Source organism: Bos mutus, chromosome 3, assembly GCF_027580195.1.
Source record: "Bos mutus isolate GX-2022 chromosome 3, NWIPB_WYAK_1.1, whole genome shotgun sequence".
In the NCBI taxonomy this organism is placed as follows: Eukaryota; Metazoa; Chordata; class Mammalia; order Artiodactyla; family Bovidae; genus Bos; species Bos mutus.
Window position 1 is genome coordinate 28,093,779 of NC_091619.1, and position 23,970 is coordinate 28,117,748.

General features: G+C 39.7%; 1 protein-coding gene and 1 pseudogene across 4 annotated transcripts in view; both read left to right on the plus strand.

Annotated features, from left to right (window-relative positions):
• The first annotated feature begins 1,620 nt into the window (after window positions 1–1,620).
• Window positions 1,621–23,970, plus strand: part of PHTF1 (putative homeodomain transcription factor 1) — an 80,188-nt gene continuing 57,838 nt past the window's right edge. For 2 of the 4 annotated variants that reach the window (XR_011463629.1, XM_070367462.1), the window contains exons 1-3: window positions 1,624–2,093; window positions 2,419–2,493; window positions 3,090–3,146. Coding sequence is in view for 3 of the 4 variants with exons in the window: in XM_070367462.1 (XP_070223563.1) it covers window positions 2,449–2,493; window positions 3,090–3,146 (102 nt within the window). In the remaining variant the exon portion in view is untranslated. Of the gene's footprint in view, window positions 2,094–2,418; window positions 2,494–3,089; window positions 3,147–23,970 lie in introns of all 4 variants that reach the window. The other 2 variants (XM_070367463.1, XM_005887099.2) reach the window with 2 other exon arrangements.
• Window positions 9,231–10,465, plus strand: LOC138985843 (pleckstrin-2 pseudogene; annotated as a pseudogene).

A 23,970-nucleotide genomic window follows, 5' to 3' on the forward strand; every position in this document is an offset into this window, starting at 1 on the left:
GTTGGTGATGGACAGGGAGGCCTGGCGTGCTGTGGTTCATGGGGTCGCAAAGAGTCGGACACGACTGAGCGACTTAACTGAACATTTAATCCTCACAGCCTTGAGTAGGAAGGTAACAATACAGTCTCCATAATACAGGTGAGAAAACAGGCTGTTAGACCGAATAAATTACCTGAAGTTAAATAGTGGGAGCAGGCATTTGAATGCAGTTGTGGGCTCAAAGCCCATGCTTTGCTCAGTAAGAGCCTTAGGGAGTATTGTAACTTTGTAGATGGGGCTCCTGAAGGACAATTTGCTACTTACTAGTTTTCCCTGATTGCAGTTCTTGAAGGAACTCCCCCTAAAGCCTCTTTGTGTGCTAATAAAGTAAAATGCTTAATTAGTTTACTGTAACTTACCTCTTAAAGCAAATATATACAAAAAATGACTTTTTGATTAGTCATTCTTCCCGTGCTTTTCTTTAATCAGACGTTCTTGAAACCCAACAGAACTTTTAGCTGTAAGGACGGGAAAAGCTGTCACGAAGCAAAAGCAGAAAGGAAACCACTGCCAATGTGTGGAATATAGAAATAAGACTGGGTAAAATGATTTTATTCTGTGGGAGTTACTTTTATCCTGGTCGATTTTCCTCACCGGTGAAACAGGGATAGTAACTTCCATTTATGTCGATTTGCTAGCTAATCTAAAATTAGCTAGCAAACATTTACAACTGCCCATCTAAGGCTTTCTAGACTGGTCTAATTATTATCTCATTAGCTTTAAATGGACCCAAATGCTACCATTGCTGGCCAAGCAAGGACACTGCTTCAACTGAGGTTAGAATCACCGTTAGAGGTCAGTGTTCCATTAATGGCCAAAAAAAAAAAAAAAAAAGGAAAGCAGCTTACTTAAAACCTTAACCCATTCTTACATATTCATTTGAGGTGGCAACCATTCCTTTCTCCTGACCTCTGTCAGCCTGCTTGAACTCTTAACCTACAAACAGTTCTTCCCCTTGCTACCTGCCCCTATCCTAATTGGGAAAGTGCCTTGGAACTGTCCTTAAGCCTTGGCCCCTCTCTTTATTTACCCTTGAGCACCCAGAAAGATGAAGTCCTAGAGCAGTTGAGAGGCGGGAGAGATTTAATAAGCCGCAGCTTGTCAGGTCTTTCGTTCCAGAACAGCGTAAATTCACGAAAACATTTGTTCCTTCAGCAAAGGTTGAGAAACTTTAGGCCAGGCTCGTGCCAGACCCTAGTTTCTGACCTCATGGAGCCCCCAGCCTACTGAGGAAGGCCGACAGTAAATAATGAAGCACAAAGAAATATAAAACACAAGGAAAGACGAGTGTTGGCAAAGAAACGAACAGGGAACTATTGAAATATCTGGACCGACCTCCTTTAGATGGATGGCTGGGAAGTCATTTCTGAAGAAGTGGCCTGAAGGGTGATCTGAGGGAGCTGCTCAGGGCCTATACCGCCGCGGTGTAGCTCCCCAGCTCCTGGGTCCCGAAGCCTGGCGGAGGCTCAGCGGGAAGGACCCGGGCCGGGGGCGGAGCCAACTTCACTGCAAACCCCGGAAAGCGGAAGCTGCAGCCCGGCTGCACCGTGGTCTGCGGAGCTGCTGCTTCCCAGGTCTGGGTCGGCTGAGTCACGGCCCGGCCCGGCCTAGCGAGGACGCGTGTCCGCCGCCCCGAAGCAGCTGCCACCGGACCTTGGGACCTCTGCACTTGACTTTTCCGGCCGGGCACAAAACCTTCGGCCGTTGCCGTAGCGGCTGGCAGTCTAGCGAATACCCCCTTCACTTTTTATCGCCCTCCTTTCTCAGTTCATTGTTTGGTTATTTTAGGGTCAGTCCGATGACCCTATAGGTCGGGCTTGGAGGGCGCCGGCTCTCTGGCGGCAGACTGCCCTCGTCTGGGCACTGGGCAGCCGGCTGCCTCCGAGGCTGGGGCGGCCTCCGCGGTCTCCATGGTAACGGCCCGGCCGGCGTCTCTGCCTCGGGGGGAAGATGCGGCCTGCCGGGTCCGCCGCCTCGCCCCCGGCCTCACGGGCGGGCCGGGGCCACTGAGAAGGAAGGTCCCGGCCGCCGGACGGCGGGGCTTTGGTCACCAGGTGAGTGCAGGACCTTGGAGAGAGGCGGAGGTAGGGTGCGGGTCAACTCCAGCGACCTTCCCTCCTCTCCTGCTTTCCTGCATCCCTAAACACACCCGCACAAAATCTCTCCGAGAGGCTCCGGTCTCCGCTGCGCCAGAGGGTTTTTTTGTTTTGTTTTGTTTTGTATGCTTTTGTTTTTGGTTTTTTTCCTGGCAGTCAGCCGGAGAACGAGACGGCCAGCAGCTTATGGAGAGGCTGAGAGAAGCGTTTTTTGACTTCTGTCCAAACTGGGAAAGTACCTTTAAACTACTGGACTCACCGACTGGTTTTCCTTCGTTTTCAGTGAAATCCCGTTCTCTGGCTGGAGACACAGATGGCCTCAAATGAGAGAGATGCTATATCGTGGTACCAAAAGAAGGTAATATCAGTGTATTTTTATTTGTAAAGCATGCTCCCTGCAGAAAGCTCCCACAAAGAATACCTATCATGTTAGTTTTTAATGAGTTTGGTAGTGCAGTGTATTCTTACATGGTATCTCAAATAGAAAACCTAGTACAAGGTCACTAGGTCTTTTGAATTCAGTTCCAGGTTCCCGCATAAGATTTTCAACCTCCTTCTTCATTCACAGTGTCACAGCAGTGCTATGAGAGTTTGCTTCTCATCAAATTGCTGTTTTTTTTAGACATAAAACTTTTATCTGCACAGTGTCAGCAATCTTAATGAGCTGCCCATAGCCTTTTATTTCTATTTAGTTTTCTACTGATATTTTTTCTTAAGTGGAAATTATCTTTTAAGGTTTATATTTAATTTGAAATATTTTGGACATTGCTTCCAGCTTGTTTGAAATTTTGAAGGAAATAGTCTTTGGAAATAATAATTTATTCTAGCCTCAGAAAATCACAGACATTTCCCAGATATCATGTAGACACTTTAAATAGTGTCATGACTTGTGAGACTTGGCCTAAATAAAAGGATTTCCTTTCCATCATTTAAGTAGCCTGCTTCTTATTTCAGATTGGAGCATATGATCAGCAGATATGGGAAAAGTCAATCGAACAGACTCAGATTAAGGTAAATTGATTTCTTTGATTTGTTTCCACTTTGTTTTACTGCATTAATGTGTTGTAAGTACTGGATTGTACTTACTTAAAAAAAAAAATCTGCACTTATCCACTAAGGTATTCTTTGTTCTTTGAAGTTTATAAGGAAAACAACAGTACCAGTGGGATGATAAATGACAATTAACATTTGGCCTCCATATGAGAGAAACAGAAAGGGGTAGTTGGTCTGTGATTAATTTGAAATCAAATATCCAGTATAAATGAAACTATGGCTCTTTAACTGGTGGTAATTAAGAGTTAGTTGTGGTAATACAAGGCCAATTTGCTAGACCTTCAAGGTTTTTAGGTGAAGTTGTGAAAATGAACTGCCCAGGTTTTTTAGAGCATCTCCTCCTCCTTGCCTCTCTCCTCCACCCTTGCCTTTTGTCCCCCACCCCTCCCACTCCCTCTTCCTCTTTTTCTTCCTCTGCAAGTCAAATAAAATCCGTTTGTTACCTGAATCATTTTTTCAATTACTGGTTTAGAGTATCATCTTTAGTATTTCAGATTCTTAAATGTTTTTCTACACTACTTTTGGATCTGAGCAGTTTCTTGGAGTTATTTCATGCTAACCAAGAAACCAAAATTGATGTGTAATTCAGATGCAGTTTATTAATTTATAATAGGGGAAGTGAAGTGAAGTGAAGTCGCTCAGTCGTGTCCGACTCTTTGCGACCCCATGGACATCAGGCTCCTCCATCCATGGGATTTTCTAGGCAAGAGTACTGGAGTGGGTTGCCATTTCTCCAGGGAACTTCCCAACTCAGGGATTGAACCCAGGTCTCCCACATTGTAGACAGACGCTTTACCATCTGAGCCACCAGGGAATAGGGGAAGGAAGGGTTAAATAATCTAATGTTCCCAAACCAGGGCTGTGGGATCAATATGTGTTGCAGGAGTTGGGGGGGGGTGGTGTTGCAAATTAGTCATGGAATTGTTGCTTGGTAGCCATATGTAATTGCACAGTCTTGAGAGATGTGGAACAGCCTAAAGACCATCCTGCCCTTAAAGAATATCTATTGACCTTAATATTTAGATCTACAGATTTAGGGTCTTACCTCCTTGGAAAGTACTGAATAATGGCTGGCAGATTCTTGTTTTTGGACCTTTCTTTTTTTAAAAAAAGAAAAAAACATTAAAAAAATATTTATGTCTCGGTGTTATGTTGCTTCAGTCGTGTCCGACTCTTTGCGACCCTATGGACTGTAGCCCACCAGGCTCCTCTGTCCATGGGATTCTCTAGGCAAGAATACTGGAGTGGGTTGCCATGCCCTACTCCAGGGGATCTTCCCAACCCAGGGATCAAACCCACACCTCTTAGGTCTCCTGCATTGACAGGCAGGTTCTTTACCATTAGCACCACCCGGGAAGCCCAGTACAACTTAATAGTTGGTTCTGTTTATCTCCAAGTCAGATTGGTTGGGCTGGAACATTTAAATCCCAGCTGAAGTACTTTTAGGGCATGTTCTTTTTATAAGCCAATCAACTAAGAAGTTATTAGAAATACATGGTACTTGGTTAACTTTTCATAATTTTGTATAGTCTCTAATGTTTTATAGTAATAGGAGATGGGGTTAGGATGAATAAATCCCCCAGTTTTATATTGTAGTTCTCAAATCCTGTCCTGTTGTTCTTTTGTGAGCTCCAAGAAGTAAGTCTGGTATAATGGAAAGCACCCAGTACTAGGGGTTGGATCTCCTTTTGTGAGCTGTCTCTAGTTTTGTGATCTTGAAAAAGCCCTGTAGTTTGACTGGTTTTGGTTTATTTATGTTTTAAAAGATTTTGCTTCCTGACATACAATTTCTTTACCTACTGCTTTCCTCTACCTGATTTAAATATTTCCACAACTCTTACTTCCATGCCATTTTATACATACCCTCCTTTTGGTACACTGTATCCTGTGTTATTTGTTAACCTGTGTGTTTTCATGGACCTCAAGGACAGGAATTGCATTTGTATCCCATTTTTTTAGAACATCTTGATTCATATTAGGAACTTGGTATTTCTGTGTTTGATTAAAGCCAACCTATTATATATATTTTTAATCATTGTTTTCTCATAAGGTAATCTTAACACCTCCTTAGTTTAGCAGTGGAAAGAATAAAATTAAAGAGAACTCTAAAATTTACTGTTAAGGTACCAAGGCTTCCCAGGTGCTAACAATACAGTCAAGACACACATGGCTCTTGCCTTCATGAATTTCAATCTAATGGTGGTGGGAGAAAAGCCAAGTTTTTAAGTATGTTTAAGTCTTAGATGAAAACTGACAAAAGTGTAGGTTACAAAGAAGTATTTAATGCAATTTAAAACAGATTACACAAATGTAATGATTTTTGAAAACAAAAAGGAAAAAATTTGAAAACAAAAAATAACATCAGATGACAATATAATTAGAAATTATATAATAAAAATATAATTCAAAGTTATAAAAAACAAATTTAAAAAATCAACTTGGATCATGCAAAGTGGTAGGCACTGTACTATAAACATTTATTGAGCTACTGTCTTTAAAGCATTTTGCTAGGTGCTGATTATGAGGAGAAAAAGTATTTACAAACAGAAGTATAACAGTTGTATAAGGGAAGAATAAGTAGCCCAATCTGGTTGGAGTATAAGATATGTAAATGAGATGATAGATTGTAAGTCAGTTTGGGGCTGAGTTCACTGTTATAAGAACTTCAGACACTATATTATAGAAAATGAAAAAAATGGTATGGTTTTGAGTAGAGGAGGCATATCATATCTGTTTTTTTGGAGGATAGAAATAAAAATGTAGTTATAACAAAATTTGTAGAGGGCTTCCAAAGCAATGCTTGATGAAATTATATCACTCTAAATGTCTATATTAACAACAACAAAAAAATGTCTAGATTGATTAGGAAGGAAGAGTCACAATGATTCAAGCTAATATGAAAATAATCAGAAATAAGTCAAAATAAAGTGGAAGAAATATAAAAAATAAAAGTAAAACAAATGTTTATGTATTCTTCATTTAACCAATATTTGTTAGCAGCTACCTATTATGTGTAGGCAATAGGCTAGGCAATGTGTCTGTATAATGATGAACAGAAACGTTTGATTTTTTTTTACATGGAGCTTATGGTAATGTGGGAGACAAAACAATAGTAAGATTAATCCTAGTAATGAATAAAAATTGCTTTGTGATAAATGCTAAGAAAGAAAGCTATTATTTTCAAGCTGTTATAACAGGGAAATGGACCTAGTCAAGGAAGTCAGAGAAGCCTTCCCTGAAGAATTGATGTGTCAAATGAGATCTGAAGGATAAATAACAGTTAATTAGGTCAAGAACAAATACACGAATCCTACACAAATTCTTTCATAAAGCCGAGGAGAAAGTGTGCTTCCCAACTCATTTTAGGAGACCAGTATTACCCTGATTACAAAGACAGCACCAGAGAATTTGTTGTAACTATACTACAAAGCTACAGTAATCCAAACAGTATGGTATTGGCATAAACATAGACAAATAGATCAGTGGAATAAAATAGAACATCCAGAAACGAACCTACACTTATATGGGCAATTAATCTACAACAGAGAAGGCAAGAATATACAATGAGGGAAGGACACTCTCTTCAATAAATGGTACTGGGAAAGCTGAAAAACTACATGTAAAGACTCAAGCTGGACTGCTCTCTCACATGATGCACAAAAATGAATTCAAAAGAGATTTAAAACTTAAATGTAACACCTGAAACTATAAAACTTCCAGAAGAAATCATAGGCTGTACAGTCTTTGACATTGGTCATAGTAATATTTTTTTGGATATATATTTTCAGTCAAGGGAAATAAACCAAAAATAAACAGGGCTACAACAAACTAAAAGACTTCTGCACAGTAAAGGAAACTATCAATAAAACGAAAAGACCACCTATTGAATAGGAGAAGATATTTACAAATGGTTTATCCAGATATACAAAAAATTCATACCAGTCAACATCAAAAAAAGAAACAACCTATTAAAAAATGGACAGGGGATCTGAATAGACATTTTCCAAAGAAGACATACAGATGATCAAGAGACACATGAAAAGATGTTCAGCATATTAACCATAAGGGAAATGCAAATCTAAACCACAGAGAAGTATCACCTCACATGGCAGAAGGGCTATTATCAAAAAGACAGTAAATTACAGTTGTTGGTGAAGATGTGGAGAAAAGGGAACCTCTTGTACTGTTGGTGGAAATGTAAATTAGTGCAGCCACTATGGAAAACAGTGTGAAGATTCCTTAAAAATAGAACAGCCATGTGGTCTAGCAGTTCTGCTCTTGGCTGTTTATCTGAAGGAAACAAAAACACTTAATTAGAAAAGATACATGCACTCCTATGTTCATAGTAGCTTTGTTTACAATAGCCAAGATACGGAAGCAACATAAGTGCTCACAACAGAGGGATGGATAAAGATGTGGTATCTATATACAATGGAATATTATTCAGTCATATAAGAATGAAATCTTGCTGTTTGTGACAACATGAATGGCCGAGAGGATGTGATTCTGAGTGAAATAGTCAGAGAAAGACAAAAACTCTATGATTTCTCTTAATATGTGGGATCTAAAAAATAGATGAACAAACATAAAACAGAAAAAAGGCTATAGATGTAGATAGAGTAAACAGGTGTTGCCAGAGAGGGGTTACAAAGGGAAAGAAATAGGTAAGGGAGATTAAGAAGTACAAACTTCCAGTTGCAGAATGAATGAGTCACTTGTATGAAATGTAGTGTGGGGAATATAGTCAGTAATTATGTAATATCTTTGCATGGACAGATGATAATTAGACTTAAGTTCAGTACATCCTGAACTGTATAAAGGTATGAAATTACTGTGTTGTATAACATACTGTTTTAGGTCAATTGTATTTCGAAAACAAACTCAGAGAAAAAGAGATCAGGTATGTGATTACCAGGGGTGGGGAGTTGGGGGAGGGGTATTGGATGAAGGCAGTCAGAAGATACAAACTTCCAATTATAAGATAAATTAGTACTAGGAATGTAATGTACAACATGATAAACCATAAATAATGCTTCTATATGTTATATATGAAAGTTGTTAACAGAGTTAATCCTAAGAGTTTGCATCACAAGGAAAAAAATTTTTTTTCTGTTTTTTAATTTTGTATTTATGAGATGGTAGATGTTCACTAAATTTATTGTGGTAATCATTTCATGATGTATATAAGTCATATCATTATGCTCTGTACTGTAAACTTAATATGGTGTTGTATGTCAATTATATCTCAATAAAACTGAAAGAAAAAAGTCCTACCTGAGACATAATATGGAGTTTTTAATAACTATCATACTGATTTATTTAAAAAAAAAAAAAAAAAAATTTGTCCTAAACATATACATTGGCCCAAAAATGTAAAAATCTTTAATAAAATATCAGCAAACCAAATTCAGTAACATACAAAATGGATTATCTACTGTGACCAAGTGGGATATCTGAGAATGTGTCATTAGTTTAAAATTATAAGATGATATAATATACCATATTAATGGAATAAAGGATAAAACCACATGATCTTTTTAGTGGAGACTAAAAACATTTGACAAAATTCAGTGCCCATTACTGATGAAATAGTAAGTAATTTTTTCAGTCTGTCAAAGGATGTCTATAAAAAACCCACTATAGTTAGGGAGTGCGTTGTCTCTCAAATCAGGAACAAAGCAAGATGTCTGCTCTTAACATTGATTTAACATTGTACTAGGGATTCTAGCCTGTGCAGTAAAGCAAGGAAAAGAAGTAAAAGGCATTGAGATGCAAAAGAAAATGAAAATTGCCTTTATTCATGATGACTTGATCCCCTATTTAGAAAATCCTGACATTACTAACAATAAATGAGTTTAGCAAGGCCTCTAGATTTAAAATCAATATACAAAAATTATTTGTATCTCTGTATATTAGCAATGAGTATTCCAAAAATGAAATTAAGAGAACAGTTTACCCCTATTTCTATAGAGCTCAGGGGTGACTCCAGATTCTTGAAATCCTTTCCAATCAGCTTGATTTCCTAAGTATTAGTCGAGAGCAATGTACTGGGTGCCAGGCAGGCACCTGGTTAAGGCTGGGAGTGGTGGCAGATGGGCAGAGACGGAAGGGGTCACATTGTCCACAACTGGAAAGCACGGTGGTTCATTCTTCGGCAGAACACCCTGCTATACTACAAGTTCGAGGGGGGTCGGAAAGTGACCCCTCCCAAGGGCCGCATCCTTCTGGATGGCTGCACCATCACCTGCCCCTGCTGGAGTATGAAAACCGACCGCTCCTCATTAAGCTGAAAACTCAAACATCCACGGAGTACTTCCTGGAGGCCTGTTCTCGAGAGGAGAGGGACGCCTGGGCCTTCGAGATAACAGGAGCCATCCACGCGGGGCAGCCGGGGAAGGTCCAACAGCTTCAACTGCTGAAGAACTCCTTCAAGCTGCCCCCTCACATCAGCTTGCATCGCATCGTGGACAAGATGCACGACAGTAGCTGCGGAATCCAGCCAAGCCCCAACATGGAGCAGGGAAGCACGTACAAAAAGACCTTCATAGGCTCCTCCCTGGTGGACTGGCTCCTCTCCAACAGCTTTGCAGCCAGCCATCTGGAGGCTGTGACGCTGGCCTCGGTGCTCATGGAGGAGAACTTCCTTCGGCCAGTAGGCACCTGAAGCGTGGGAGCCATTCGATCGGGGGATCTGTCTGAGCAGTTCCTGGATGACTCCACAGCCCTGTACACATTTGCTGAGAGCTGCAAGAAGAAGATAAGTCCCAAGGAAGAAGTCAGTCTCAGCATCATGGAGTTAAGTGGCACTGTGGTGAAACAAGGCTATCTGGCCAAGCAGGAAGAGAACCGGCCAGTGGGTGGGTTTTCTCTTCGTGGCTCCCTGGTGTCAGCTCTGGAGGATAATGGCGTTCCCACTGGGGTTAAAGGGAATGTCCAGGGAAATCTCTTCAAAGTGATTACTAAGGATGACATCCACTATTATATTCAGGCCAGCAGCAAGGCTGAGCGTTCAGAGTGGATTGAAGCTATCAAGAAGCTAACGTGACAAGGACCTGAGGGAATAGGACTGAGATTCCTCCCTCTTACCAGATGACACAGGATTTCCCAGACAATGGGAGTATGTTAAGATTTGTAACTTTTTATATTTTGTACTGCTTTGGAGTGAGATTGGTGGAGTTCCTTAAAGTTGGCAGTGGTGTTGTTGCCTTCCCCACCTTCATTTAACCTGTAAATGCTGAAGCAGCCCTGTCAGCACCTTGACTTTTGCCCATTATCACAACCAGCCATTCCTTGGGTACCAAAGTAGGTCTCCCTTGTCACACTAACTGGCCATGTAATACTGAACAAAACACTATAACCTCATGATGGAGCTCTCGGAAATGCTGTAAGCACCTCTTAACTCCTTTGGAATGAATAAAAATTGACACTTGTAAAAAAAAAGAAAAGAAAACAGTTTATTCACAGTAATATCAAAAATAGTAAAATACTTAAGAGTAAGTTTAACATAGCATATATAAGACCTGTACACTGAAAACTACAGAACATTGCTAAGAAAAATTAAAGATCTGAAGAAATGGAGTAATATTTCATGTTTGGGATCTGAAAGGCCTAACATTGTTAAGATGGCAATCCTCTAAATATATTAATATCTATAGGTTCATTATAATCCCTTTAAAATTCCAGCAGTCTTCTTTTTCTTTTGGTAAAAATTGATAAGCTAATTCTAAGGTTGATCAGGAAGGCAAAAGACCTACAACATTCAGGATAACTTTAAGAAGAACAGAATTTGAAGGCTGACTGCATCCCAAGGGCTTCCCTTGTGGTTCAGCTGGTAAAGAATCTGCCTGCAATGCTGGAGACCTGGGTTTGATCCCTGGGTTGGGAAGATCCCCTGGAGAAGGGAGAGGCTGCTCACTTCAGTATTCTGGCCTGGAGAATTCCATGGACTCTCTAGTCCATGGGGTCGCAAAGAGTTGGACATGACTGAGCAACTTTCACTTCACTGGATCCAAGATTTACTGTAAAGCTGTAAGTAATTCAGATAGTATAGTATTGACATGAGTAATAGATCAGTGGAACAGAATAGAAAATCTAGAAATAAATCCTTACAGCTTTGATAAATTGAGTTTGACAAAGATGCCAAAACAATTCAACGAGAAACGATAGTCTTGTCAACAAATGGTGCTGGTACAATTGGATATCCACATATATAAAAATAAACTTTTAATTCTTACCTCACATTGTATACAAAAATTAATTAAAAAGGATCATGGGCTTAAGGGTAAGAATGGAAAGTCTGAGGTTTTGTAAAAGAAAACATAGAAGATCGTTCTTACCTTAAGATAGGCAAAGATTTCTTAGAAAAACGGCTATGAAAGAAAAAAATTTGATAAATTTGGCTTCATCGAAAATTAAAACCTTTCTTCAAAATCCCATTTTAAAAAAAGAAAAAGCAAGCCATGGACTGTGAGAAAATATTTTCAAATCGTACACTTACTAATATGTGCAGCATTTGTACCTGTGATACATAACTCCTACAACTCAGAAGACAGAAAACCCAGTTTAACCTGGGCAGAAGATTTGAATACATATATCACTAAAGACAATAGCTGAAATGATTGGGCCTGTCCAAAGGTGCTCAACGTTACTAGCGAAGTATGAATTAAAACCACAGCGAGATACTATTATACACCTGTTTGCTGTGTTCAATCGCTCAGTTATGTCCGACTCTTTGCAACCCTATGGATTGCAGCATGCCAGGCTTCCCTGTTCTTCACGATCATCCAGAGTTTGCTCAAAGTCATGTCCATTGAGTCAATGATGCCATCCAACCAGCTCATCCTCTGTCACCCCCTTCTCTTCTTACCCTCAATCTTTCCTAGCCTCAGGGTCTTTTTCGACAAGTCGGCTCTTCGCATCAGGTGGCCAAAGGATTAGAGCTTTAACATCAGTCCTTCCAATGAACATTCAGGACTGAATTCCTTTAGGATTGGCTGGTTTGATCTCCTTACTATCCCAGGGACTCTCAAGAGTCTTCTCCAGCACCGCAGTTCTAAAGCATCAATTCTTTGTCATTCAGCCTTCTTTATGGTCCACCTCTCACATCCATACATGACTATTGGGAAAACCATAGCTTTGACTATTGACCTTTGTTGGCAAAGTGGTATCTTTGCTTTTTAATATGCTGTTTAGGTTTGCCATAACTTTTCTTCCAAGGAGCAAATGTCTTAATTTCATGGCTTCAGTCACCATCCACAGTGATTTTGGAGCCCAAGAAAATAAAGCCTGTCACTGTTTCCCCATCTATTTGCCATGAAGTGATGGGACTGGATGCCATGATCTTACTTTTTGAATGTTGATTTTAAAGCCAGCTTTTTCACCCTCCTCTTTCACCTTCATCAAGGGGCTCTTTAGTTCCTCTTCACTTTCTGCCATTAGGTTGGTGTCATCTGTATATCTGAGGTTATTGATACTTCTGGCAATCTTGATTCCAGCTTGTGCTTCGTCCAACCCCACATTTCACATGATGTACTCTGCGTGTAAGTTAAATAAGCAGGGTGACAATATACAGCCTTGATGTACTCCTTTCCCAATATTGAATCAGTTCATTGTTCCACGTCTGGTTCTAACTGTTGCTTCCTGACCTGCATACAGGTTTCTCAGGAGTCAGGTAAGGTGGTCTGGTATTCCCACCTCTTTAAGAATTTTCCACAGTTTGTCGTGATTCACACAGTCAAGGGCTTTAGGATAGCCAGTGAAGCAGAAGTAGATGTTTTTCTGGAGTTCCCTTTCTTTTTCTGTGATCTGATGGTTCTTGGCGATTTGATCTCTGATTCCTCTGCCTTTTCTAAATCTAGCTTGTACATCTGGAAGTTCTTGGTTCAGGTACTGTCAAAGCCTAGCTTGATGAATTTTGAACATACTTTGCTAGCATGTGAAATGAGTGCAGTTGTGTGGTATTTTGAACATTCTTTGCCATTGCCCTTCTTTGGAATTGGAACGAAAACTGACCTTTTCCGGTCTTGTGGCCAAGGCTGAGTTTTGCAAATTTGCTGGCATGTTGAATGCAGCACTTTAACAGCATCATCTTTTAGGATTTGAACTAGCTCACCTGGAATCCCATCACCTCCAGTAGCTTTGTTCATAGTAATGCTTACTAAGGCCCAGTTGGATGTCTGGCTCTAGGTGACTGATAACACCATCCTGGTTATCTGGGTCATTAAAACCTTTTCTGTACAGTTCTTCTGTGTATTCTTGCCAGCTCTTAATACCTTCTGCTTCTATTAGGTCCATACCGTTTCTGTCCTTTGCTGTGTCCATCTTTGCATGAAATGTTCCCTTGGACTCTATCATTTTCTTGAAGGGACCTCTAGTCTTTTCCATTCTATTGTGTTCCTCTATTTCTTTGCATTGTTCACTTCACCTGTTACAATGACTAAAATTAAAAAGACTAACCTTACCAGATGTTGGCCAGGACATGGAGGAACTAGAATTATCATACACTGCTGGTGGGAATGGAAGTGGAAATTAGTTTGATGGTTTCTTAAAAATTTAAATTCATACTTCTCATATGACCCAACATTTCCATATAGTACCTATGCGAGAGAAATAAAAACATAGGAACGTATTCAAATATTCATAGCAATACTATTCCTAATTACTGAAAAACTAGAAAAAAGTCCAAATGTCTATCAACTTGTGAGTAGATAAATAAATGTATTATATCCATACAATGGAATATGACTCAGGGATAAAAATTGTTGATACATGCTGCAACATGATGAACCTCAAAAATGTTATGTACGTAAGAGGGGCCAGACACAAAAGACTGTATTCTGTGATTCAGTTTACATGAAATTTCTGAAAAGGCAAATCTGTAGAAGTATAAAGCAGGTATGTGTTTGCCTGTTGCTGGGGATAGGAATACAGATTTATTGCCATTCTTATTTTCAGGTGATGGAAATGTTCTAAAATTTGAACGTGATAATGGTTGCACAACTCTCTAAATTTACCAGAAATCTACCAGGTTATTACTAAAACTACACCTAAAGATGAATGAGTTTTGCACAGTATTAATTATACCTCAGTATGGCTATTTTCTTAAATCACACTAATAGAAAAAACACAGGAGAGATCATAATGTAGTACACAATAAATTCATATATATTTCCAATGAAATTTGTCTTCTAAAAATTTTAATTAAGAGAATATATTAAATCTAAGATTATTTTCAGTGATGAAGCTCAACTTGGTCCCCCTCCCCCACCAAAAGAATAAAACAAGAATGGTCTCTATTACTACTTAACATACTGTCTGAGATATTTGTTAAGATTAGCAAAGCATTCTAATTACTATTATGTTTGCTTTTAAAATATTTTAAATTTTTCCTTCATTTTTCTAATTAATTTTGGAATATAAAAAAAATCAGTATTTGAAAATATGATTTTACACCTAGAAAATTTTAAATGGCTAATCATAAACACAGAGGTGATTTCAGCTGTATTTGTAACATTTTATTTCTTGAGTGGGAATGGTGGATACATGACCGATAAGACTCCTCATTAAAGATGACAGTTGACTATGTACATTAATCTCTATCTGGTTTCTTCTGAAACTCCTCTAAAATTATAATAAATAAAAAAATCAGCCCTCAAGAACTGAAAGAAGTCTAAGTTTAAACTTCCTGTTTTAGAACACCTGTGTTTAGTGATTACTAGTGGGGAGAGGGAAGAAGAGAGGCACAATATGGTAGTAGGGAATTAAGAGGTGCAAACAATTATCTATAAAATAAGCTGCAAGAATATATTGTACAACTCAAAGAATATAGCAAATATTTTAAAATAACTATAAATGGAGTATAGCCTTTAAAAATTGTGAATCATTATATTGTATATCTGTAACTTATATAATATTATACATCAACTATTGTTCAGTTTAAAAGTTAAGGGAAGAAAGTCCCTGTATTTAATTTCTGAAAGATTCAGGAATTGGATGCACCAGGTCTATCTGCAGGTGTAAGGTATTATAGAACTGAAAGTAGAATTGTTTGAGCATATGTATTAGGAGCAATAGACCTATCCTCAGATCCTCCTCATTCTCCACAACCTCATAGCCACCCTTATCTTCCATTGACAGAAGATTGAAGTTTGCTTTATGGAGAGACTGAACCAGAGAAGTTCCAGATTCCGGAATACCATACACAAATGAAAATGAGGTGAAATAATGGACTAGTAAAGGAGATCAAGTAAAAGGCTGGTGGCCAGGTTTATAATCTCTACACAGAAGACTGGAATTTCTTTTTGCACAAGCTGACTGAAAAGGCTTAAAAATATTGGAAGTGAAATGTCTGGCTACCCTCTACAGTGAGGCCACTGTTCAACAAGAGCCTCCCTTGCCCCCCCTCCACTACGCACTGAATGGGTATTCAGCATGATAGTGCCTTGCTCTTAAGTGTGAATGGATAATTGAAAATGCTCAAATATCTGAGACCTAAAAAAAGATGGAAAGAGATTTTAAAAAGTGATCAGGAATTTTAAGAATACTATTTTTAAAGATACAATTAATATATTTAAAGTACTGGATACTATTTTTTTTTTTGAGTCTGTAAATGAAAAAGAACACCAGAAAATAAAAGTAACAAAAATAAATTCAGGAGAAAAGTTGGAAGATAAACTTGAGGCCATTTCCCAGAAAAATAGTATGAAAGAATAGGGAAAAAGAATATTAAAAAATGAGTACAGTTCATGCAGGAAGCCTAACATCCAACTAGTATGTGTTCCAGGAGAAAGAAATACAAGGAGGAGAAGTAATTATCAAATAATATTTTAAAACTTCCCAGGACTGAAATAAACACATTTATAGGTCAAAAGGATCTTTTGAGTAATCAGCATTATTATGAAATTTCAGAACTAAATTTAGAGAAATTCAATTCAGTCTGCTTCCTGTGTTTCTCTTGTGAGTCTCCCTTATTCACGCAAAACGCCACTTCTGGTCACCAAATGTATGGAAGTTTTTTCCCCACACCAGGCAATTCTCTGTGACACCAGCTGGGTGTCCTGCAATTCAACCCAGTTGTGACACTGTGTGCCTGGAAATAGTGTCAGCTCCTACAGGTAAAGGTCCTGGCCCCACAGGATGGCTCCTGTCCCACTTGGGATGCCAACTGCAAGAAGTAGGTCCTAGGTTACCCCCAACTTCTGTCCAGTTTGGCTACAGGTCAGGGGTTCCCGTAACCTTCTCTTCTGGTTTGATAAATTTCCTAGGGTGGTTCACACAACTCAGGGAAACACTTCCTCAAACAACTATCAGTTTATTAAATAATATGATAAAGGGTACAGATGAATAGCTAGATGAAGGGATACTTAGGGTGAGGTCTGGGAGAGTCCTGAGCATAGGAGCTTCTGTCCCTGTGGAGTTTGGGGTATGTTACCCTACTGGTGTGTATGTTCGCTAACCTGGAAGCTCTCTAAACTCTATACAGACTATTGAGGTTTTTATGGAGGCTTCATCTAGTTGACATGACATTAGCATGGTACTAGTATAATCTTTGTATCTGAGGTTATTGATATTTATCCTGGCAATCTTGATTCCAGCTTGTGATTCTTCCAGCCCAGCATTTTGCATGATATACTTTGCATATAAGTTAAATAAGCAAGGTGACAATATACGGCCTGATATACTCCTTTCCCAATTTTAAACCAGTCCATTGTTCCATGTCCAGTTCTAACTGTTGCTTCTTGACCTGCATACAGGTTTTTCAGGAGACAGATAATGTGGTTTGTTATTCTCATCTCTTTAAGAATTTTCCACAGTTCATTGTGATCCACACAGTCAAAGGCTTTTGTGTAGTCAATGAAGCAGAAGTAGATGTTTTTCTGGAATTCCCTGATTTCTCTATGATCCAATAAATGTTGGCAATTTGAACTCTGGTTCCTCTGCCTTTTCTAAATGCAGCTTGTACATCTGTGAATTCTTGGTCCATATACTGGTGTAGCCTAGGCTGGATGATTTTGAGCATAACCGTGCTAGCATGTGAGATGAGCGCAGTTGTACAGTACTTTGTATGTTCTTTGGCACTGCCCTTCTTTGGGACTGGAATGCAAATGACCTTTTCCAGCACTTGGCCACTGCTGAGTTTTCCAAATTTGCTGGCATATTGAGTACAGCCTTTAATAGCATCATCTTTTAGGATTGGAAATAGCTCAGCTGGAATTCCATCACCTCCACTAGCTTTGTTTGTAGTAATGTTTCCTGAGGCCCACTTGGCTTCACATTCCAGGATGTCAGACTCTAGGTAAGTGACCACACCATCATGGTTATCTGGGTCATTATGACCTTTTTTGTATAGTTCTTCTGTGTATTCTTGCCATCTCTTCTTAATCTCTTCTGTTTCTGTTAGGTCCTTGCCATTTCTGTCCTTTATTGTGCCCATGTTTGCATGAAATGTTCCCTTGGTATCTCCAATTTTCCTGAAGAGATCTCTAGTCTTTCCCATTATATTGTTTCCCTCTATTTCTTTGCATTGTTCACTTAAGAAGGTTTTCTTATCTCTCCTTGCTATTCTTTGGAACTCTGCATTCAGTTGGGTGTATCTTTCCCTTTCTTGTTTGCCTTTTTGCTTCTCTTCTTTTCTCAGCTATTTGAAAGGCCTCCTTAAACAACCACTTTGCCTTGTTGCATTTCTTTTTCTTGGGATGTTTTTGATCACCACCTCCTGTACAGTGTTACGAACCTTCACCCATAGTTCTTCACGCAGTCTATCTATCAGATCTAATTGCTTGAATTGATTTGTCACTTCCACTGTATAATCATAAGGGATTTGATTTAGGTCGTATCTGAATGGCCTGGTGATTTTCCCTGGTTTCTTCAATTTAAGTCTGAATTTGGCAATAAGGAGCTCATGATCATCCTACAGTCAGCTCCAGGTCTTGTTTTTGCTGAGTATTTAGAGCTTCTTCATGTTTGACTGCAAAGAATATGATCAGTCTGATTTTGATATTGACTCTCTGGTGATGTTTATGTGTAGAGTCGTCTCTTGTGTTGTTGGAAAAGGGTGTTTGCTATGACCAGTGTATTCTGTTGGCAAAACTCTATTAGCCTTGGCACTGGTTCATTTTGTACTTCAAGGCCAAACTTGCCTTGTTACTCCCCTAAGTATCTCTTGACTTCCTACTTTGGCATTCCAATCCCCTATGATAAAAAGGACATCTTTTTATTGTATGTCTTCATAGAACCATTTAACTTCGTATCTTCGGCATAAGTGCTTGGGGTATAGACTTATTGTCTGTGTGATGTTGAACAGTTTGCCTTGGAAACACACCAAGATCATTCTATTGTTTTGGAGATTGCACCTAAGTACCGCATTTTGTACTCTTTCGTTGACAGTGAGGGCTATTCGATTCATTCTATGGGATTCTTGCTCACAGTAGTAGATATAATGGTCATCTGAATTAAATTTGCCCATTCCTGTCCATTTTAGTTCACTGATTCCTAAAATGTTGATGTTCACTCTTTCCATCTCTTTTATTTAGTTTTTGTCATGCTATCTTGTTAAGTAATTTTATTTATTTATTTTTGACTGTGCTGGTTCTTTGTTGCTGCAGGGGCTTTTCTCCTAAGTTGCAGTGAGCAGGGGCTACTCTGTAGTGGTGACGTACAGGCTTCTTGTTACGATGGCTTCTCTTGTGGAGCACAGGCTCTAGGAGGGCACATGGGCTCAGTAGTTGTGGCTCCTGGGCTCTAGAGCACAGGCTTAATAGTTGTGATGCACAGGCTAAGTTGCCTGGCGGCATGTGGGGTCTTCCCAGACCAGGAATCAAACCCTGCATTGGCAGGTGGCTTCCCAGACCAGGAATCAAACTCCTGCATTGGCAGGTGGCTTCTTTACCACTGAGCCACCAGGGAAGCCTTCATATACTTAATTTCCCCTTTTGCTACAGCTCATGTCCTTTCTTTGCAAATGTTTATACACCCTTCCAAGTCTTGGGTTGGGTATTATCTTCTTTTAGAAATCTTTCTTTGCCTTCTTAAATCTGAGTTAGGTGTCCTTTACACATATTCCTATTATGCTGTACTTGCCTAGTAATTGTTGTTTTGTTGTTCATCATCTATTGTAAACCAGATGACTTCCCTCTTTGTGCCTGACTACTATACAGTAGTATAGAATCAGTGGCAATAAAGCTAACGTTTCAGCACACTGAGAGAGTTGTGTAGCAGGGTTTACTTGTCTTTTATTCCTTGTTAAATATGGAGTCCAGCTGTAGTTCATCAGTATTTGAGTGCTTTAGTTCCTCTGTCTAGAAGTAGGAACTACATTGGTCAGGTGGTTCTGAGCTTTGATGATGGTACACTGCTCTTTGGGGTACAAACAATTCAGTGGGCTAAATACAGCTGTACCTCGGTTCTGCAGAAAATTTCCAGACCACTGCTGTAGAAGCTAGTGCAAGGCATCTAGTTTCCTCCTATGATTGTTTCCTGGGCTGTGAGGTTGTGGTCCTGGGTTGTGGCCGAGAGGGACATTCACTCACAGCTCCCAAGGTTTAGTCCCATTGAACCTTTCAGAGGCTTGCGGATCTCTTCCTACATTGATTAGGAATACATTTTGTACTGTATCATGAGGGGCAGGATGTGTAGTGGTTATTAGGGAGAATGAACGTGTTAGTCTCAGTGCCTCGCTTTTCCTCATCTATAAAGTGAAGATAATAAAGCCCCTGTCTCACAGGACAGTTGTGAGGACTAAGTGAATTAAATTAATATAAGTTTATGTAATAGGGGCTTCCCAAGGGGCGCTAGTGGTAAAGAACCCACCTGCCAATACAGGAGACATAAGAGATATGGTTTTGAAGTTTATGTAAAGTGCTTAGAATAGTGCCTGGCAAATGTCGCTTCTTCATATACATACTATAGAATGTGTAGGATCAGGCTGACAGATCCTGAAGCAAAAGCATGGCATAAGTGTTTTGTATTCTTCCTCAGCACAATCACATATGAAAGTAGTGACTTTCTAATCTGACTCAAGAACAGTGGGCATCAATTACTTTTTTTTGGACCATGAAACATGCAGTTTTGGAGCCCAAGAAAATAGTCTGTCACTGTTTCTATTTTTCCCCATCTGTTTGCCATGAAGTGATGGTATCGGATGCCATTATCTTAGTTCTTTGAATGTTGAGTTTTAAGCCAGCTTTTTCACTCTCCTCTTTCACCCTCATCAAGAGGCTCTTTAGTTTTCTTCGCTTTCTGGCATTGGGGTAATGTCATCTGCATATCTGAGGTTATTGATATTTCTCCCAGGGTGCTGCAGTCCATGGAGTCGCAAAGAGTTGGATATGACTGAGCGACTGAATATCAACAATGAAGCATGTGGGATCTTAGCTTCCCAACCAGGAATCGAACCCACATCCCCTGCATTGGAAGCGAAGTCTAAACCACTAGACCACCAAGGAAGTCCTGGTCATCAATTTCTTAATGACTTTTGTCCTCTTCTTTTTGTTGTTCAGTCACTGAGTTGTGTCTGACTCTTTGCACCCTGTGGATTGCAGCATGCTAGACTTCCCTGTCCTTCACCTTTTCCTGGAGTTTGCTCAAACTCATGTCATTGAGTTGATGATGCCATCCAACCATCTTATCCTCTGACACCCGCTTCCGCTCTTGCCCTCAAATCTCTTCTAGCTTCAGGGTCTTTTCCATTGTGTCAGCTTTTTACCTCAGGTGGCCAAAATATTGGAGTTTCAGCTTCAGCATCAGTCCTTCCAATGAATACTCAGGGTTGATTTTCTTTTGGATTGACTAGTTTGATCTTGCAGTCTGATCTTGCAGTCCAAGGGACTTGCAAGAGTCTTTTCCAGCACCACAATTTGAAAACATCAGTCCTTCAGTGCTTAGCCTTCTATATGGTCCAACTCTCACACCCATACAAGGCTACTGGAAAAACCATAGCTTTGACTATATGGGCCTTTGTCTGCAAAGTGATGTCTCTGCTTTTTAATATGCTGTCTAGGTTTGTTACAGCTTTTCTTTCAAGCATCTTTTATTTTGTGGCTGCAGTCACTGTCCGCAGTGATTTTGGAGCCAAGAAGATAAAATCTGACACTGTTCCCACTTTCTCCCCATCTGTTTGCCATAAAGTAATGGGACCAGATGCCATGATCTTAGTTTTTTGAATGTTGAGTTTTAAGCCAGGCTTTTCACTCTCCTCTTTCACTTTGATCAAGAGGCTCTTTAGTTCCTCTTTGCTTTCTGCCATAAGGGTGGTGTCATCTGCATATCTGAGATTGTTGATATTTCTCCTGTCAGTCTTGATTCCAGCTTGTGAATTACCCAGCCTGGCATTTCTCATGGTGTACTCTGCATAGAAGTTAAACGAGCAAGGTGACAGTATGCAGCCTTGTTGTACTCCTTTCCCAATTTTGAGTCAGTTTGTTTTTCCGTGCCAGTTCTAACTGTTGCTTCTTGACCTGCGTACCGTTTCTCAGGAGACAGGCAAGGTGGTCTGGTATTCCCATCTCTTTAAGAATTTTCCAGTTTGTCGTGATCCACATAGTCACAGGCTTTTGTGTAGTTAAACATACGTAGATGTTTTTCTGGAAGTTGCTTACTTTCTCTGTGATCCAGCAGATGCTGGCAATTTGATCTCTGGTTCCTCCGCCATCTAAATCCAGCTTGTACATCTGCAGGTTCTTGGTTTACTGTTGAAGCCTAGGTTGAAGAATTTTGAGCATAACCTTTCCAGCATGTGAAATGAACTGTGCAGTAGTTTGAACATTCTTTGTCATTTCCCTTCTTTAGGATTGGAATTAAAACTGACTTTTTCCAATCCTGTGGCTAATGCTGAATTTTTCAAATTTGCAGGCACATTAAATGCAGCACTTTCACAGCATCATCTTTTAGGATTTGAAATAGCTCAGCTGGAATTCCATCACCTCCACCAGCTTTGTTTGTAGTAATGCTTCCTAAGGCCTACTTGACTTCACAATCCAGGATATCTGCTGTAGGTGAGGGACCACACCATCATGGTTATCTAGGTCATTATGACCTTTTTTGTATAGTTCTTCTGTGTATTCTTGCCACCTCTTCTTAATCTCTTCTGTTAGGTCCTTGCCATTTCTGTCCTTTATTGTGCCCATCTTTGCATGAAATGTTCCTTTGGTATCTCCAATTTTATTGAAGAGATCTCTAGTCTTTCCCATTCTCTTGTTTCCTTCTATTTCTTTGCATTGGTCACTTAAGGCTTTCTTATCTCTCCTTACTATTCTCTGAAACTCTGCATTTATTTCAGTATATTTTTCCCTTTCTCTTTGCCTTTCAGTTCTCTTCTTTTTCAGCTATTTGTAAGGCCTCCTCAGACAGCCACTTTGCCTTGTTGCGTTTCTTCTTTCTTGGGGATGTTTTTGATCACCAACTCCTGTACAGTATTATGAACCTCCATCCATAGTTCTCCAGGCACTTTGTCTACCAGCTCTCATCCCTTAAATCGATTTGTCACTTCCATTGTATAACCATAAGGGATTTGATTTAGGTCGTACCTGAATGGCCTAGCGGTTTTCCCTACTTTCTTCAATTTAAGTCTGAATTTGGCAATAAGGAGCCCATGATCTGAGGTACAGTCAGCTCCAGATCTTGTTTTTGCTGACTGTATAGAGCTTCTCCATCTTTGGCTGCAAAGAATATGATCCATCTGATTTTGATATTGACTGTCTGGTAATGTTCATGTGTAGAGTCATCTCTTGTGTTGTTGGAAAAGGGTATTCTCTCTGACCAGTGTATTCTCTTGGCAAAACTCTGTTATCCTTTGCCCTGCTTCATTTTGTACTCCAAAGCCAAACCTACCTGTTACTTCAAGTATCTCTTGACTTTCTGCTTTTGCATTCCAGTCCCTTGTAATGAAAAGGACATCTTTTTTTGGTGTTGGTTCTAGAAGGTCTTGTAGATCTTCATGGGACCATTCAACTTCAGCTTCTTTGGCATCAGTGGTTGGGGCATAGACTTGGATTACTGTGATGTTGAATGGTTGCCTTGGAAACAAACTGAGATCACTCTGTCGTTTTTGAAATTGAACCCAAGTACTGCATTTCTGACTCTTGTTGACTGTGAAAGCTATTCCGTTTCTTCTAAAGGATTCTTGCCCACAGTAGTGGATACAATGGTTATCTGAATTAAGTTTATCCTTCCCATCCATTTTAGTGCACTGATTCCTAAGGTATCAATGTTCACTATCTCTTGCTTGACCATGTCCAATTTACCTTGATTTGTGGACCTGACTTTCCAGCTTCCTATGCAGTATCATTCTTTATAGCATTGAACTTTCCTCTCAACACCAGACACATCCACAACTGAGTGTCATTTCCACTTTGGCCCAGCCTCTTCATTCTTTCTGGAGCTATTTCTCCATTCTTCCCCAGTAGCATTTTGGACACCTTCTGACCTGGGCAGCTCATCTTCCAGTGTCATATATTTCTGCCTTTTCATACTGTTCATGGGATTCTCGAGGTAAGAATACTGAAGTGGTTTGCCTTTCTTTTCTCCAGTGGACCATGTTTTGTCAGAGCTCTCCACCATGACCCATCTGTCTTGAGTACTGCATGGCATGGCTCATAGACTCATTGAGTTCCACATGGCTATGATCCATATGATCATTTTGGTTAGCTTTCTGTGATTGTGGTTTTCATTCTGGAGACTGTAGGATTATAGTCTTGCTTCTTCTATATTTTCTCTGATGGATGAGGATAAGAGGCTTGTGTAAGCTTCCTGATGGGAGGAACTGGCTGTGGGGAAAACTGAGTCTTGC